The following is an 18517-nucleotide window of genomic DNA, read 5'->3' as shown; positions in this document are numbered from 1 at the left end:
AGAGCAGATTAAAATAAATACGCCATAACACACTTAAACCCTTTTGTTTAAACTTTAGCTTAAGCTTAAACTCTTTAGTTTCAATATTTACCTATTTTGGATGGTTCATTGCATAACAAGACAGGAGTAGAGTTATAACATATCAAATATCTTTACAGTAAACAACATCCTTGAATTTCTCTCAATGCCAACAGGGTGAGTTAAGTTCATCCACTTTCCCTTGTGCTTCATGAGGACTAGATTTTATTTTAGTTTTTTTAGCAGTCTGGAATTTATATTTTATAAAGCACAATATATTTGTGAATGTTTAAGTAACCTCAATTCTTCAGTGGATCAAGTCAGATGAAGTAAAATAAAATTGGGTAGTAAAAAGACTAACTTTGAAATACACCCTCTGGATTTGTGTAACCCAGACTACTGAAATGTTATTTTCAGGCGAATATGATTTACTTTGAAACAGGATTCATTCGTCACATGCTCATAATATGGAATGCAGGGTGGAACAAGGTTAGTGTGCAATAAAGAATGATTCGAAAAAACTAATAATAATTAGAAAAAAACGTATAATAGATGAATATTCAGAGATTTAAAAATAATGTAAGTACAGTTTTTCTTTACAATGTGTGTAAATATACACGTCTACAACAATGAAGTCCGGTGAACTTACGTACTTACGTCCCCCACAGAGTCCCGCCCACCTTCAAGACTTTAATTAGCCCAAACTGAAAACACCTGTGAAGTGTGCGATCGTCGGCAACCACAGTACATTGAGTCGAGACAGTTTTATGCTGAAGCTATGCCCATCATTGATGTTCTGTCCGCCAGGTTTTCCACTTATGACAAAATGTACAGTCATGAAGTACGTGAACAAAGCTTTGCAGACTGGCCATTTAGAGAGGAGTGCAACTGCACACCTGAGAAGGTAAGAGGGCTGCCGAGTCTTGACGCTGCAGAACAGTTGTGAATTATAAAACTGTTACATTTCAAAGTACTCAATATGCTAATATTTAATATACTGAAATTAATCCATGATACTACATCGTATTGTATGAGTTGATTTACATGTTGTACAAATCTGAATCTTCAGTTTAACTTGTAACGTTTCAAAAGTAGTAAAAGTAAAATGTTGGCTTCCAAAATGTTGTGGGGTAGAAGTGTAAAGTAGCATTAAATGGAAATACTCAAGACAAGTACATCAACATTGTACTTTCATACAATGGCTGAGTAGATGTACTTGGTTACATTCCACCACTGGAAGGCACTAACTACTCTAAGGGTAAGACAGGCCAGCAGGAGGTCAGACTGGGTTAATGTGAGGGAGGCTTCCTCTTCATTTACTCAGGATCTGTCTGTCAACTCTTGAAGAAATGTATTGACATACAGTTAACCTAGTACATGACTGGCTGCTGAAAATAATTATTGATTTACCCAAACCAGTTCAAATGATGTAATCTTATACTACAGCCTTTTCTCCAAGGCTGACACAGTTTATGATATATGGTTAAGCAGGTGTCAGATTCAGTTTCATTGCATCAAGGGTCCAGTGCACTGACTCTTCTATTTGCCCACCCTTGTCATGTGATGGATGGGCTGCTGACACCCCACTTGGTGAGCAACACTATATGCCATGTTACCCCCCCCCCCCCCCCCCCCCCCCCCAACACACACACACACACACACACACACACACACACACACACACACACACCTCTCCCCTACCCTCCAAGAGCCAAAATGAGATCATCTGCTGGTTTTGTTCTCACTGACGCTAATCTCCCTGCAGCTATGCTCTTTTGTTCTTGCATTTGTCTCATTCGTCATTTAGTTGGCAGCTCATAACTAATAATTCTATAATTTAGTGCTTGTTTTTTAATTTTACAGTATGGTGGAGATATTACAACATCTGTTGCTGCTTGGTTTGAATGTAATGTTTGTCTTTGCAGATGGCTAAGGCTGGGTTTGTCCACTGCCCAAGTGAGAATGAGCCTGATGTAGCTTGCTGTTTCTTCTGTCTGCTTGAGCTTGAGGGCTGGGAGCCAGATGACGATCCTTGGTAAATAAAGCATGTCAACTTCCTCAGGCCTTTACCTATGTCTAACCTACCGTCATTCAATTCAATTCAGTTTATTTTATATAGCCCAATATTAAGAATTCTCCTCAGAGGGCTTTACAATCCGAACACATACGACATCCCTGTCCCAGGACCTCACATCGGATCAGGAAAAACTCCCAAGAAATAGAAAAAAACCCTCTCACAGGGAAAAAAGGGAAGAACCCTTCAGGAGAGCAACATAGGAGGATCCCTCTCCCTGGATGGACAGAAGTAATGGATGTCATGTGTACAGATGAACAGAGTTACAACACATTCAATGAATATGACAGAAATTATGAATAATGAGTAGTAGGCATGGACCACGATCCACACCTCCACAATCCATGAAACAGGAGGTGTTTTTGCTTTTTCAGAAGACTGTATCCCAGTTGAGTTGGATTTATTTAAAGTGGGCTCATTTTAAAACCAAAATGGAGGCAGTGCCCATGGGGAAATTTGTGGGTGCTTTTCATTAAGATAATGTTTCTCCTCATCTTTCCTTGCCTCCTCTCCTCACATCTTAGTCCTACACACGGGAGATGCGAGCAAAGGAGGAGAAGCAAGGAGTCGGGCAACATGCATTTAACAAAATGAGACATGCTTCCCTTGGAGCAGTCATCTCAACTAACTACAACTTATGAATTCAAAAGGAATAGTTACATTCATTGTCTCCTGCCATGGTTAGATTATTCTGTGTCACTGCTCTTTTCCAACTTGAGGGTTTCCTCTCTCTGATGATATGACAATGATATGAAGGAACAAATTACTCAAAGTCCTGACAGGGACTAACTAGGGTTAAGGATAACATGGCATTGCTCTGTGTGCCAAATTCAGATGTTGTCCCTTCCACTAATTTCCTCAATAACATTTTCTTTGCCCAGGACTGAACACTCAAAACGTAACCCCAACTGTGGCTACTTAATCTTGAAGAAAGACTTCATCGAACTGACTGTGGCTGACTACTATCAAATGGAAAAAGAGAGGCTAAAGGTCTACCTTGTGAGTGTCCCTAAAATTGGTGTTGTATGTGATAAAGTGAGGTTTTGCTTAAATACCTTGTAGTGGTTGTTCACATGTCCTGCCTTTTTTTTTTTTCTCCTCTTCTCTCCAGAGAAAGGTTTGTCATCAGAAGATGGCATATTTCCGGGATGGCGTAGACCATATGCTTGAGAGCCTTAAATCTCAGTTGGACACTATGTGATATGGTTGAAAAGAAACTTCCTGTTTTATATATTGTGATTTTATTGCCACACTAATCGTAAGGGTGTAGCACCAGACTTTTCTCTTGACTTAATAGTTTTTAATAGCAGTTTACAATATCAATAAAGTTGTGTGGAATATTGCACTTTGTAGTATTGTCTTTAACCACAAGATGGTGCTTTTGCACTGAAGCTGCAGTTTTCAGTAAGACGCTCTCTGGAGTTTCACATCTCACTCAGGAGTTTCACATCTCACTCAAAACTTTCACAAAGACAATCTTAAATAAAAGCTCACATTGCGCAGGATTACAATGTGGGCTATATTCCCTCTTTTCAAGCAAATACTTACCATTTTCATGAACGTGCCACCATCTCTACCACCCCTTTTCAAATGTTGACCCTGGACAGATGGCCTGAAACCCCTCCCTTTTAATACCAACTGTTGCCCCAGTAACATCTGTTACATATAGGGGGACAGTGTGCACTGAGTGCTCACCAGGACACTTGCCTAACCCTGTGGCCAGGACTAAGATTTAGGAAACCCTTATGGATGTTGCTGTTGACAATGGGGGGGGGGGGAAAAGGTGCTCATGCAGTAAACACTCCAAGAAAGCCCCGGCACACTGTTATGCTTCACTGCTCTTATTTCATATTTCAAGAACAAAGGTTTAATACTAAAACTATCATTTGCAAATGTTGGTGTAATGTTTTGAGATATTTTTTTTTTTTATGTCTGTAGCAAAAAGAAGATGTTGGGCTCAGTTTGTGTGAGTTTGATGGCTGATGGGAGGGTTGGCTGGATGGAGTGCAGGATTAAAAGAGGCTAGCCCTTCTCCAACCATCCACTGTTCTGGATTACTGTTTAATGTAACACTCTGGCCACTGAGCCCAGATCAGCTGCTGAATTCTCCTTTATCCCCTCCCTGCAGAGCAAATTGAAGAGACTATTTTTACCCCAAAAAGTAAAGTACCATAGGTGATGTAACATTTCTAATTAAACTGTTATGCTTCTGATTTTTAGGGTCTTAAATCAATGCTGTGTATTCCCGCATTCATATTTTGCTTTCATGGGTGACTGTTTTAATTTTAGATTAATGTAGATGTCTTGTATGGAAGATTTACTAAATGTACCAAATAATAATTGCAGTTACCTGATGAGATGTTGGTTTTGACATTTAGCTCAATGTGTGTTGCGGTATTTGCATAAATGTACAGATTATAAGTAGTGTGTTTACAGTAATTGCTAATGTATCTCTAATCAGGGTTTATACCCACTTCCCATTTCAATCCACTAATTTGTATGTGTTCCTGAAAATGAACAGCAGGACGTCTATGCCACAGATGTGATGGATGGGCTTATCTGTGGGAATGGCACAAAAGTGTTGATTTGATTGGATAACTGAGGTGGGAGTTTGGCTTCATATGTTTACCCCACCCTAGTTGTATAGCAGTTACAAAAAAACACAATTAAAAGGTATTTAGAATTATTATTATTATTATTATTATTATTATATAAGTTAATTGTCTGCATTACACGACTGCACATGGATTTGGTTGTGTTCTGATCTAATTAATATACTGTCAAAGGGTGCAACAATGGCTAGACTGCAGTTTTCTAATTAATGGGTTTCTACTAAACAAACTGTAAACAGTGAGTCTAGCAGATGGACAAACGGGCAGATGTTTCCAACAGAAAGTTTACAACCTGAGCTCTCCATCAGGCCCCATCTGTTGCTCCTGTGCCTGGTACCTCCCACTACCCTCCTCCAATGCTTCTCATCAGCATCTAACACCAAACCCTCTCCCCTGATGCTCCATACACTCAACTGCCCTAAACGAATGACATTAGCGTTCACCCTCCTGCCTGACAAAGTTTTAACCCTTAATAAACAGTGCTTAAAGCAACGGCATATTACATGGCGCTATGAATTTAAACATTTTTCTTACTATTGCTCTTAACTTTTGCTTGCTTGTTCCGCTCTGAAAAGTACTCATGGGGATACATAACGTATAGTATGTACAAAAGTATGCAAAAGCCAGATAAGCCACAGTGAACATGTACCAAAGCCATGTGAATGTGTCGATCACACTGAATTTACTGCTGAGTACCAGGGCAAAGGGACTCATTACACTCTGCTGCATTATAATTACGAATCCCCTTTTCAGTTTTTCCTCCACCTCTAATGTTGTCTCACGTCTCTGGCAGTAGGGCATGCTGGCTGCTTGTTCTCTCAGATACCACGGCCCTCCTACCTTGGATGTTTTTTGTGCCCCGTTCGAAAGGGACCCCCATCTGTCCCTACACTCAGCCCATTGTGGCGTCCCAAAGCCCAGCAACTTCCACAATGCAGTGGGCGTGCAGGAGGGGGAGGGGGGCAGGGTAAACACGACAGCATCCAGATCCCATTAGAAGCTCTTTAACTCCTATACCCTAATGCTCTCAGAGAACTCTGGGAGGAGAAGGACCACCCCTTATCCTCATGCACACAATGTCACCTTTTACACCCACTCCTATTGGTAATGAGTCTACGAACTGCCTCCTTTCCTCCCCTCCCATGTACATCTCCTTATTCTCTCGTATCGGTAGAACAAGCTGTCACGTTATACCATTTTTCTATGTCTTATTTCCCTTACCATAATAATATCTAACAATCTTAAACCTCCATATGTTTACAGGGGGGACACTGGTGTGTTTAATGATAGAGCTTGGATATGTATTCAAGTTGGAATTCATTCTTTTCCTCTCTGGCAAGCGTCTACTCTGATGTTCATTCAGAAAAAGTTGTATTCATTTGTATTTAATCACTTCCACCATATTGTCTGTCACCAACCCAATCTCTATATCTTCTCATAATACCAGCCTTGCCATCTTTTTTTGTTTGTCAGTCTTTTCCCACATCTGTCTCTCCATCCATCTCTTCAGTCTTTCTTCTACCAGCTGCTCCTCTAAGTTCAGGGCGTCTCCGTTTTGGGGTGCTCCACCTCTCAACCTGGGCCCTCGTATCCCTATGCTGCCCACAGAGGCATGTGTGTGTCTCTGTGTGTGTGTGTGTGTGTGTGTGTGTGTGTGTGTGTGTGTGTGTGTGTGTGTACATATGTGTGCATGCGCACTGTTGCCCTAGAAGGGAGGCGGGGGGATCACTGTGTCGGCCCCAGTTTAAAGGGAGAAGGATTACCGGCACACTGATTAAAGCCTTCCAGCATCCTATGGCCCCATTAATACAATCCTAATGACAATGCGTTATCCCTCTATATAGCTCCTATGGATCAGGGCCTTTTCATTTTAGTGGGAGCCACTCTTGTTTGGCCAGTGGATTAAATGTAGTGCACACATAAACTAAAATATAAGCACACGGGAGAGAGAGATGGAGAGAATGGGACCAAGACAAGGCTTCAATCTGCACTTCAAAGTGTTGTCAGAACTAGTTTTTTCTTTTATTGTTGGTAATGCCCACTGCCAAAATGAATTTACGATAACGTTATCTTTTTATGTTGCCATTAGAGCTCATGCTATTGGCATCCACAGTACCTTTTTAATGTATATCAAGATAAAAACCACAAAGACCACAACAGTTTTGGAGTCAAGCGTTGGAGTGCTGCACCATTAATTTTCTGGGCTGATATCTGACATGACCTCACTCTCCCTCGGGATTCAGCTACAGGTCGCGCTTTGCTGTCTGCTGTCTCGGCCAAGATGGCATGACAGAGCATGTGTTCCCTTCCCATTAAGAGACCGTGTGCCCTTCTCGTAGATGAGAGCCACTTGACACACTCAATCTGTGTCAAGTATTTATTGTCATTAGTCTTTTCATAATTTTCACAAATTATCACACATTTTATATAAAACATACTAGACAAATTAGGTAAAACAAATACATATAACTTCCTGAATTGTATGTAACTGAATGTAACTTCCTCTCCAGCACCATGCCCCAGTCTCCAGAGACTGTCCTGTATCTCTCTGTTTTGTAATCTTGTATCCAAAATTAATTTATGTGGATTATTTCTATATCCACCCACTCATGTATTTGGACGCAGGAGGATAATCTCTCTCTCTCGATCTCTCTCCCCCCCCCCCCCCCCCCCCCCCCCCCCCCCCCCTCCCCCCCCCCCCCCCCCCCCCCCCCCCCCCCCCCCCCCCCCCCCCCCCCCCCCCCCCCCCCCCCCCCCCCCCCCTGTTTTTTGCCATAACAAAACAGCAAAGACACAAAGAGGGTGAACGCCAGATAACTCTGCCAGTACTTTCTCACCAGCCAAATGTCTAAAGCTATGTGTCATTCCTCTGCCAAGGCTGACACACAGGAGGACGGAGGACACACTTGTGAATGGGGAGCAAGACCTTAGTCCCCTCTTCTGCCCTCTCCTTCTCTTTTCTCTTCTCCCCCCCCCCCCCCCCACACTGATTTCCTGTTCCCTCTCTCTCTCTCTCATGCTCTCACTCTCTTCTCTCTCTCCCCAAATTGGCCCAGCTGTCCATCAGCCCCCCACCCCCCACCCACCCCTGCAGTTCCCCCAGCTGTCTGCCCGCCCCAAACGAGAAGCCCAACAACAATACAGGTCACAGGTCAAGAGAAAGAACAGGCTGCGTTCACAATGGACCAGTGGCGCCCAGTAAAACAATCATTCCCTTTTTCTCTTCCAGCCTTTCTCTCCTCTTGCCAGGACTGAAAAAGACAAACCTTTGGAGAGGTAGCTGAAGAGGGGGAAGTCCTCTTGGACAACAGCCTCCGAGGCGCCTTCCCCTTCTTACAATTGCCTAAAGGACCACAATGATAAACACACTCGAACACACCAGCTCTTGCTCTCATCTCTTCATCTTTACACTCTGCCACCCCGCTCTTTGTTTATTTCAAGTGCAATCATTTCCTTCAACACTTTGAAGTCAAAACGAAGTCTTCTTGTCATTAGTTGAGTGATATAAATGTGTTAGGGACCTTGCCAGTTTGAGCTGATCTGGAAGTCGGCATCAGAATACTGTATAGTTAATTTACTTTTCCTTCAACTTAAGAAAAAGGTTTAAAATAAAGGTATCTGACCAATTGATTTATAACATATACTGTGTTTCTGAACTGAAATCTCTCTCTATGCTATTGTGAAAGAATTCTTTGACAATGAGCTCTGCCCTACAGTGTTTTGGCATGAACTAGATGGGAAAATGGGACATGTGTGAGAAAGACCAAAAAAGCCTGTGACACAATCACCTGTTCCCCAGAGCTGTTTTCCCATGGCCCACAACAGCGTCCCGTCTGACCTGATAGAAACCCCAGAGAAAGCCCCTGAATGTCATCATACAGACGGATGCAACAGACTTATTGTCACAAAGATCTCCTTTATTCCAGAAATGCTGTCTTCATTTTTTATATTAGTTTGTCTGTTTGTGGTGAAAATTATTTTGGCCACTTCAATTTCATTTTCTTTAGTCCAAGATTCTATTTTTTTGTTTTTTATTGTGTTTATATTTTGGAGACGATATACCTCCATATAGAAGTACTGAGCGATATTCTTGCATTCTTACATGTCAACATTAGAAACATGCACTTAATCACTGCCATATTGCATGAATTCAGTAGAACACCTGAAACTGAATGTGTGCAAAGGGAACTTTCATAAGGGACTATGATATATGAGCTCGTATTGAGTTACCTGTTAATATGATTACAGTATTTAGAACTTCATTTACTTAATTTGGATTTTGTTGTGGAATAGAAAATTATCAAAATGACTCTTCTGACTTGTGGTGCCTTCAGTATAGTTTGCATTACACAAGTTCAATGTGTAATGCAAACATAGCTTTATTTTTATTGAAGTCTCACTACATTATTATTATTAAACTGGTGTCCACTTGAATGGAGTTGCATATACCCTCCGCTCTATTGGGAGACATGCACGTTCTGTTCAACTGAAATATAGGTATTGGATGACAGCATTTAAGAAAACACATGGCAAATATTGCTACTATTGAAATAGTATATAATATAAGAATATTTATTCAATTAAGTGCGAAACAGTAAAATATTTACAACAGTACAGTATGACAAAAACTGTAACACCAAATAAGTACCTGAAAGACTTCAAATAAATAAATTAAATACGGTTACAGTACAGCTGCTAGTGACTGACAACAAAACCAAGAAAACAGTTAAACAAAAACAGTGCTGAAAAAATATAAAAAGGACAAGACATTATCAAAATAAATATTAAATACAGATATAAATAAATGCATTGGGTTTTCTTATGGCAAGTGTGGCCTCGGTGCACAATTTAGGTTATGACTTTTTGTTCAATTTCTTTTAATATCCAGACATGCACTAACAAAATCCTTATTGTTCATTGTCTACACTTGAAACATCTGTGTAATGCTTTAGTGTGGATATCAGATTTAGCCTAATAATCTTTCGTCACTCTAACAACTGGGGCAACTTCTTTAGAAATAATTAAAACCAAAATGAAATATAATCATAAATAAAATATAAAAAATGATGGGTGCGTGTTTGTATCAGGTAGATTGAGTTGAGGTGGTGAGTCTCTCTCTGAGCGTTCAGTGCTCTCTCAGAGTTCTAGACAACATAATGCAAACCATTTACCTAGACCATCGTTTTTACAGCTGTTCATTCAAGAGCAGTGCTTCTCGCCCGGCCAATTTCATAGCAGAGTCACTGGGCCTCTTAAGTCTTCATGGTCACATTTCACATGCTGCCCATCTGAGAGGCGACCAGGTGAGAGGAAGTGAAGGGGTCAAAGGCCACGTCCAGGGGCAGCTCATAGCGGGATGCTTGAAAAAGTGGATGGCCCTGAGGCCCTCCTGGGAGGCCGCCAGTTGTGGAAGTGGGGTAATGGTGGGACGAGAGGTAGTGGGCATGGTGGCCAGGGTGGGATAAGTAGTTCCTCTCTGACTCACGGGGAGAGGGCTCCTGCTTCAGGGCAAAGTTGCCACTGATGCTTAGGGGGGGAGTGAGGGGTCCATCGTATGGTGGAGTGCCACTGCTGCACTCGTTTGGGGAGGGGTTGTCATATACAGGCCCTTTGAATCCCTTCATATGCAGGAGGTGGGAAGCCTCCAGGGAGCCATAGGGGGGGCTGGGAAGGCCTGGAGACGGGTAGCTGAGGGGATGGCTAGCCTGAACCCCAACCCCACCCACCCCCGGGCCTCCACACTTATCGTCCATCTTGTTGAGCATCATTGGACTGGGTCCCAGCTGCAAGCAGCCGGCCACGAGGTTACTGGTGGGCTGAGACAGACCTTTACACATCATCTCCACAAAGCCATGACTCTCAGGGGACTGGCCATTCTCAAGCGACTCCGACAGAGCCCAGATATAGTTGCGTGCCAGCCGCAGAGTCTCAATCTTTGACAGCTTCTGTGTCTTGGAGAAGCAGGGCATCACTTTGCGCAGACTTTCCAGGGCATCGTTCAGCCCGTGCATGCGTGAACGTTCTCTAGCGTTGGCTTTGACTCGCCGGGTACGACACCTCTCTTGTCTTGCTTTGGTCATCTTCTTCTTCTTAGGGCCTCTCCGTTTGGGAGCCTGTTCTCCATTTGGTCCAATCTCCTGCTCTTCATCATCATCATCATCATCATCATCCTCCTCCTCTTCCTCCATATCCTCACTGCCCAGTTCTGTGCAGGAGCGGATTCGTCCACCTACAGTCAGGCCATGGCTTTCCTCTCCATCCTGAGAACTGCTGTCATCCTCCTCCAGCCAGCCGAGGGAGCTCACCAGCTCACTCACATCCCCACTTTTTCCAAATTGTTTGGTCATCATTTTGATCTGAAAGAAAACAGCACAAAAAATCAGTGTATCAACCTCAAGTGTGTAATATCTTAAGACCTCAATGTAAATGCACATTTGCTTTTACCTAAAATATATATGTAATGATACAATGTTGTATTGTTATGGAACAGGAACAAGAAGCAGTGCCTGATGTAGTGACTGTGGCAACTCTTGTTCTATGAATAACAGAATGAGCGCTCTAATTTCAGCACTGAACAGCTCTCTCCTCTTTCCAAGAGCCACATACCAAAGCTGTTTGGAAGAAGCCCTGTAATTATCTCAAATGCATATTATGTTAGGGAATAGAATAGGAATATCCCCTGCTGCTATACTGTACTCACTCAGTTAATCTGGGACACAACAGGATTTACTTACCATAAAGCTCAAAGATTAAATCGGCAACACACATGTTTTGTTTTTAACATCTTGAAGAATAATGCAATAATAATGCATGTAGCCCAAAACTTAGAAGAAATAAAAGCAATAGATTGTATTTTTGTTTTATGTCACAAGACACATGATTTGCTATTGTTTTGAAAGAAAAAACTGTCCTTATTGTGCACTAATGTGCAAAAGTGGGTCAAATGACTGTAATTTATGAAAGCAGAACTTTGCAGACAATTGTGTCTGGACTATATGCGACTGAACTCAATTAGGCTAGAACACAGCAAATATAATATTTTTATTTCAGTTTATTGAAATTGGCAACACATTTAGTAAATTAACTTTTTATCTGCTCCTGAGAGGACAACTTAAGTGCATGTGGTAAATTTAGATTAGATTCTGGATCATTAATAGGATAAATTTGGGAAATGTTTCTTCGCACTTAACTGATGATGAACAAATTAATAAACTCACCTGTTTGTATTTACTGCTCAGTCTGTGCAAAATAAACAATAAAACACAAGTCTAATAAAAAAAGATTTTCAGCTGAGCGATTAGTCCAGAGAAATTGAGTTTCTCTCTTTGCGCATGCACCCGTGTCCCAAACTGCTCTGCTCCTCAGATAACCATGAGTGCGCGTGGAACTTTCATCTACAAATGACACGACCGGTCTGATATCCTGGCCTTTAACCGGGTAAGCCCCGCCCTCAGGGCCCCTCCCAACTCAGCCAAACGCGCGTGGCGGGCTCGTGGCCAGAAGTTGCATTCAGCAGATGAATGAGGGACAGAGTGCACCCCCCGTGTGCGCGTGTAGACTCTTTTATATTTGTTAGTCATGAGTTTCTGTAACACTGGGACTTTTTGGGTGAGTGCAGAAAATGTGCACAATTTGGAAAACCCATATAGACATCATAAATTAGTATATCTGATCTTCATTGGAGTTTATAAGGCTGTAACGCACATACCCACATTCATGGAAGCCACAGATTATTTGTCCAACATCGCGCAAACGCCAATTTGCTTAACTTCATCTCACACTTTATAATCTGCCAACATATTTAGGCTGCACTGTTAACATGGTTAGGGAAGTGTGTTCGTTTGCAAGTTTAGCAGAAATGAGGGACATTATTTACTCACAGCACTTGCACTACATATGTTCCCTCTAAGCGTCAATAGCCTATTCACACTTGGATATGTGACTACCCAAGACAATCCCATATTCAGTTTTAAGTCCATGTTTTAACCATCGTAATCGATTGTCTATCTCTTCATTAGTCGCTCGGATTAGGAATTTTCCACCTAATTAAACACAGTGTAGGCCTGGTCTTCCCTGAGTAAAGAGACGCGCTTCCATGTGTGCGTATTTAAGTGATGTTGACAGCTTCGTGCGCAGGGAGCAGGTGTGTGCGTTGTTCACCCACTTATTCAATTGTTTTCTTCCATTTTTAGCGTCATATTCTTTCCCTAAGGGCCATCTAATTATTGAATCGATTGGAGCGATGATGAACAGACAGGTACTTTATGGTATAGGCTCAACTGACCCAGGCAGGGGACATTGTACATACAAAAATTCCGTATTTGCAACCAGTCAATGATACATCATTTGTCAAGACGGAATATGTTCATTTTCAATATGTAGTTTATCTATTTATTCATCTCATGTTCTTTTTTTCTTTTGTTTTTTTTGTAAGATAAAAGTTAGCATGAACACTGCAATGAATAAATATAATTTGTTCATGCAATCCGTAGGTCTCGAAACACTACACTATATCGTTTCTCAATATTGAGCATTTTCCCTATTTCTGACTTAAATACCACGGCATAATAAACTCCCGCCTGTCCTCGTGCGTGGCGAGCTGCAGCGCAGTGGGGGTCTATTGTCATCACTGGCCATTGACAGCCGGGGTCTTGCGAGCTGCACGTGCCCCCGCATTGATACCATTGTGCGCGCGATTGCGCACAGCTGTGTTCGAGATTTAGACTGAACTTTGCCAACTGCACTGTTGGTTCTCCGTGTTTCTGAGTGTGCAATGTATTTGCATGTCTGAGAAATAAGATGTGGTCACGTGGCTAATCTGCAACATTGAGTAAAAACAGGCACTTATCCAACGATTAATTGTACAGACCCTAACAGATGGCTGGATATAGGAAGCGTTGGGGGGGGGGGGCATCTGTTGCTCGGATGCTCACACGTCACTGCTTGCCCAAGAGGATGTCTCGTGCTGAAACAGCATTTATCCACCTCGCTAACGGCCCTAATCACTCCTGGTCAGTGCACTGGCCATACAGGCATGTGGACAGAGAAATAAGTGTGTGTGTGTGTGTGCGTGTGTGTGTGTGTGCGTGCGCACGCCTGTGTGTTGCCCGTTGCCCCAAGTGTACGGCAACAACTCTAATGTGATGTGTCTAAAGGTCCCCAGGTATATGCACCTCACAACACATATACACAACCCTTCTGTCCCATGAGTGTGAGCATGGCCTCCACCACACCTGCAGCCTGCATAGGGAATTAGAGACTCGCAGTCTCCCACAATCCCCATTGGTTTCCCCAATGACTGACTGACTAGAGAGGGAATCGAGTCCTGCTCCCATTTAAGCAGTAACATACGTAGATATCCAGCCTTCTGGAAGAGGTCACGGCGGACACATCTGATCTGAACCAACTTTTTATGAGTTTGCATGATTTGCATGATGATGATGTACTCCAAAATATGTATTGAACAAATTTAGGTTTTAACAAAGTTCTGCAGTTAATTACTGACTTAACATGTTCCTAAGATATAAAATGTTTAGCCAATATAAGAAAATATTTCTAATTTAGTTTTGAGTTTATGACACTACGACTGGCTAAGGTGGCTGTTCAATTTAGGCATGAGCAGTTCAATATAAGTCCTTGACCAAAAGAGTGGGCCTACCAGTCTTACATTAGCTATTTCAGTGCTGTTGTTGCTATTAAACCTCCGTCCTTCCAAAAAACGCTGCCACAAGTGAGTTGTCTCTCGCTCTGGTCCCCTGGGACTCAGAGTGGAATGGGAGGGATTTGTGTGCCGCGCTGACAGATGGGTCCTTGTTCCTGTCCTTTTCCTCATCTCTATCTCCCTCTCCCTCTTTCGCTAAAACACAGACACACTCACACACACCAAGACTGCACGAATACAATAGGAATTAAAGCTCTACACACATGCTCCCTGCACCGCTTCTGAAAGCTGAGCCCCTTGTAGTGATCATAAAAGATGGAGGGAGCGTGGATTTGCAAGAGGGGTTGGCGTGGTAAGGGGTGGGGGTCATGTGGCACGGGATGGTGAGAAAGATGACATTGTATTGTTGTCGAAACCCCAAAGAAATTGGTTCCAAGTTTTGCATGTAATACTTTTGAGAAAAGTATGCACTTTATCTGACTGTTTTCAACTTGTTTCCCATGTTATTGCTGTGTGTGTGTGTGTGTGTGTGTGTGTGTGTGTGTGTGTGCATATGTGCATGTGTGTGTGTGTTAAGAAGTCCCAGGGCTCCGTTCTCTCCATTTGCTGCTCACTGAGGCTGAATATAGCAGACTTTGCTGAGGGAGAGACTGACAACCTTCTGACTGCTGCACACAAGGGAACAGCGATGGTCTGCACACATAAACGCACCACAGCCAGTTGTGAATCAGGATCTTTTAAAGTCAATTAAATCTCTTGATGTAGTTTGTACACCATTCTTTGTCAATTGTTCATTGCAAAACAAGTGAGATATTTTAGATAAGTCTGAATCATTTTAAAAGTAAAACCTCAAGCCACATAAATCCACATGTAAATGAAAGTCCACTGTGGCAGGTTTTCACTGTACAATAGTCATCCAATGTGCTCTATATCTTTACACAGGAACATACAAAATGCATGATGGATACAAAACAAAAAAAAGATTCACTCAAAAAATGCATGTCTGTGAATTGGTGCCACACAGACGAGTAGACACTTATCTTTATCTCCTTGTGTTGGAATATGATCCCATGTTTTGACTTTAGACCAGCATATACATTTTTTTTTGGCGAATGGTTTTCATATCCATTAAACAAAGATGTCAACAACTTAGAGTTGTCTGGGTGACAAAGTGAGTCTTGATAAGATCCAGCAGAATCTCACCCAGGCAATATGAGCAGATTTCGGGCATCTTATTCCTCTTCCTTTGGGCTAATGGATTTGGAAAACATTCCAATTGGGCAGAAATGTAGTTACAGAATGGGAATCAGGCCTGAGGGCAATTCTCACTAAGTGGGGAGAGAGCCACAAAACAAAGGTGCCTGTGGTTTCATATTCAGGATACTTTACAACCTCCATCCCAGGACATCAACAGTGTTTTTGGGTGTGCTGTTGAGGGGCAGAAGAGGGGGAGGAGGATCCATCTGCCATGCTGCCGGTCCTCAGGGAGACGGGCATATCCCAAGGGTGTTTTGGAGAGAGAGGGGCTGAAAGGATTACACCCAACCACTAATCAACGACGGTAATCTGTGGGCCCCCGTGCAAAATCCCCACCGATCCAAATAACAATTCAGGAATAAAAAACTCAGCGTTCAGGGGCATCTAACTGATGTCATACAACCTGACAAATCCAAGGACAAATCCAGGTGATTTTTAATTGGGAGATTCAACGTTGGAGGTGTGATTGGCAAAGAGCCATAGTGTCTCTGTGATCAGGTGCAAGTGTCCCACAAGTGGCCTCTGATTCCCAGTGAGACCATTATGCAAATACTAAAAAAAAACTAGGCAAGCCTACAACATAAATTAGTCTAACGGATAAGAGCACTTGCGTAATCAAATCAGATTGCAAAATGTTTTTCTTGCATTTTGGTGGACAAAATATTAGAAATTGTTCAAACATTTCAAGAATTTTTCACACATTTATTTATTTTTAATTTCTTTTACAGGAATCAGACATTGCTATCATTTGTCAGTAGTCTTGAAAATGGACGTTCAACAGCTGATTTCATGTTGTCACAAAATGAAACCTGCAGAAAAGTTTTCCCTGGGCCGTCCAAAGCGTTTGAAGCAGCAGGAACCTACACAAGGTGCAGCTGCTGAGTTATTGTCCTGGCAGGTCTTTCCATCTGATAAAAGAATAGCAGGGAATCAAGTTGCCACTAGTTTTATGATCCCTTGTCAGTATGGTTTTGATGTCTGGGGTCTGGATCTAGTGATGGGTTTAAAGCTCCACAGGACTATAGAAGATGCTGCCTAATGATGGTGCCAGTCCTCCAGGGCATAGGGAACTGGAGCATCCTGGCCTGCACCACCTCTACCTCCTGCAGTATGCCCATTGGCTAGGAGCCTCTAAGCCGCCTATCCCCATAGCCTCATTGTTTAGTGGGCCCAGCACTGTCAATATTAAGCCTGGCTAATGTGATCTAGAGGCAGCTGGAGCAGCCCCGATTATTACCATGACACAGCCGACTGAGGGGTGTAATATCATTAAAAATAAATCAGGTGGTTTGGAGATTTGCTGTAGCATGGAGGACTTTGAATGACATTAAAGTGGGAGAACTGCCATAATTTCATTAGTCAGTTGGGCACCTCAGAGGATCTGTTGAAACATTTCCTTTGAGTTGGAGTAATTTAATTTGCTTTCACAACAATGCACACAAAATTACAGAAAGGGAAAATGATGTTGGTAATGTTTCCAATTAAGTATCTAATAATTAAATAATTAAAATAATTTCAGACATGTTAAGAACTATACAGACATCTGGATAGAGATAATATTTAAATTTACAAATGATGACATTCTATATTGTAGGTAATCTATTTTAATGCAGACATTTAGGATATTCCTTTTGTTATTATTAGCCTATTGTGGTGGATTATTGTTGCAAATGATGAGGAACACGTGAGGTAGTGCTAATCTTCTTAAACTACTTTCCACTGAGCTGTCTGCTCGGCAGACTCATCAGCAATCAGCTGGCAATATGCTGCAGGCTGACAGAATCTATTAACATTTGAATAATAAAATAATAAAAGCTATATTGTAGCTTCGTTTCATGTTATGTGGATAAGGTTGACTTTGTTGGGGTTTTTTCCTCAGTTTGCAGGATCGATCCGCTGTTAAAGCGCCAGGAGTGCCGTTGGTCTCGCAGCAAGGGTCTTATGTCGCTATTGTTTTGACGCTCGACCCACATAAACGGTCATTTCAAGGGCCATTGAGCGCGCGATGGATTGTTCCCAAAATCAATTGAGGAGTGGGTGGCATTTATTATTGGAGGAACGGGTGGAGTGACGGGTGGAGTGGAGAAGTTGTAAAAATGTGTTCTCTGCAGTGAAATTCAATCATTTAACATCGAGCTAGTGCGTCACTCTTAAAGCCAAATAGGCCTAGATCCTTTTACTTAAGGTAAGTACAAAAGTCTCAGGCTAAATATGGCAAACTTGAATTAGTCATACCTATGGTCCTAACAAAAGAAAAAGAACAGATGGGAAAAGGATTTTGCAGAATGGCCCATATCTATTCATTATATAGGTTATATTGTATTATAGTATTATAATCGATACATACTAGTTTATGTGTTCCTTATCATTTGTATTATTAAACTGAATTTGAGAAGTAACTAGAGCTGTCAAATAAGTACTGGAGTAAAAAGTATTTCCCTCTGAAATGTAGTGGTGCAAAAGTATAAAGTTTCAGGAAATATAAATACACAAGTAAAGTGCAAGTACCTCAAAAGTACAGTAGCCTACTTAAATACATATGCTTCAACCACTGGATGGATACACAGACAGCGAGATCGAGATACAATTCATCATCATCATCGTTATTATCGTTAAAAATACTTTCGTAAATGCTGAAGTAGACTTGCGACTGAATTAAATAACAGATTTGTTTTTGTTCTTGAAGCAAGTAAGCAAAAAGCAGTACGTGGTCGTGTCTTCCTGTTGTATAATACTGACATCTAGTGGCACTATTCTGAACTACTGTCTCCCTTTGGCCGTGTCGTACTGTACATACTGTGCAGTGGTTCTAGTTTTATATTACTGCTGCATTAATGTTGTATTTGACTGCTTAAGGTTGTGGTAAATGTATCTCGTTTTAAATAAAAAAATAAT

General features: G+C 41.9%; 2 protein-coding genes across 2 annotated transcripts; one reads left to right on the top strand and one right to left on the bottom strand.

Annotated features, from left to right (window-relative positions):
- The first annotated feature begins 757 nt into the window (after positions 1-757).
- birc5b (baculoviral IAP repeat containing 5b) lies at positions 758-3335 on the top strand. The gene is made up of 4 exons (XM_034537716.1): positions 758-922; positions 1944-2053; positions 2974-3091; positions 3204-3335. The coding sequence occupies exons 1-4, from the start codon at positions 797-799 to the stop codon at positions 3291-3293; spliced, it is 444 nt and encodes a 147-aa protein (XP_034393607.1). The 5' UTR covers positions 758-796; the 3' UTR covers positions 3294-3335.
- Positions 3336-9345: 6010 nt separating this feature from the next.
- On the bottom strand, positions 9346-12090 carry neurod4 (neuronal differentiation 4). Its single transcript, XM_034537402.1, has 2 exons — positions 11922-12090; positions 9346-11060 (listed from the first exon to the last, which is right to left on the bottom strand). Exon 2 carries the CDS (start codon positions 11052-11054, stop codon positions 9978-9980), a length of 1077 nt encoding a protein of 358 aa, XP_034393293.1. The 5' UTR covers positions 11055-11060; positions 11922-12090; the 3' UTR covers positions 9346-9977.
- Positions 12091-18517: the final 6427 nt, after the last annotated feature.

This window comes from Cyclopterus lumpus, chromosome 7 (assembly GCF_009769545.1).
Source record: "Cyclopterus lumpus isolate fCycLum1 chromosome 7, fCycLum1.pri, whole genome shotgun sequence".
NCBI classification, from domain to species: Eukaryota; Metazoa; Chordata; class Actinopteri; order Perciformes; family Cyclopteridae; genus Cyclopterus; species Cyclopterus lumpus.
Note: the sequence above shows the minus strand (reverse complement) of the source record. Positions and strands in the feature narration are given on the sequence as shown.

Coding starts and splice junctions, on each gene's coding strand:
- birc5b (XM_034537716.1), top strand. CDS start 797: ATGCCCATCATTGATGTTCTGTCCGCCAGGTTTTCCACTTATGACAAA. Junction 2,054..2,973: donor GAGCCAGATGACGATCCTTG/GTAAATAAAGCA, acceptor TTCTTTGCCCAG/GACTGAACACTCAAAACGTA. Junction 3,092..3,203: donor AGAGGCTAAAGGTCTACCTT/GTGAGTGTCCCT, acceptor TCTTCTCTCCAG/AGAAAGGTTTGTCATCAGAA.
- neurod4 (XM_034537402.1), bottom strand. CDS start 11,054: ATGATGACCAAACAATTTGGAAAAAGTGGGGATGTGAGTGAGCTGGTG.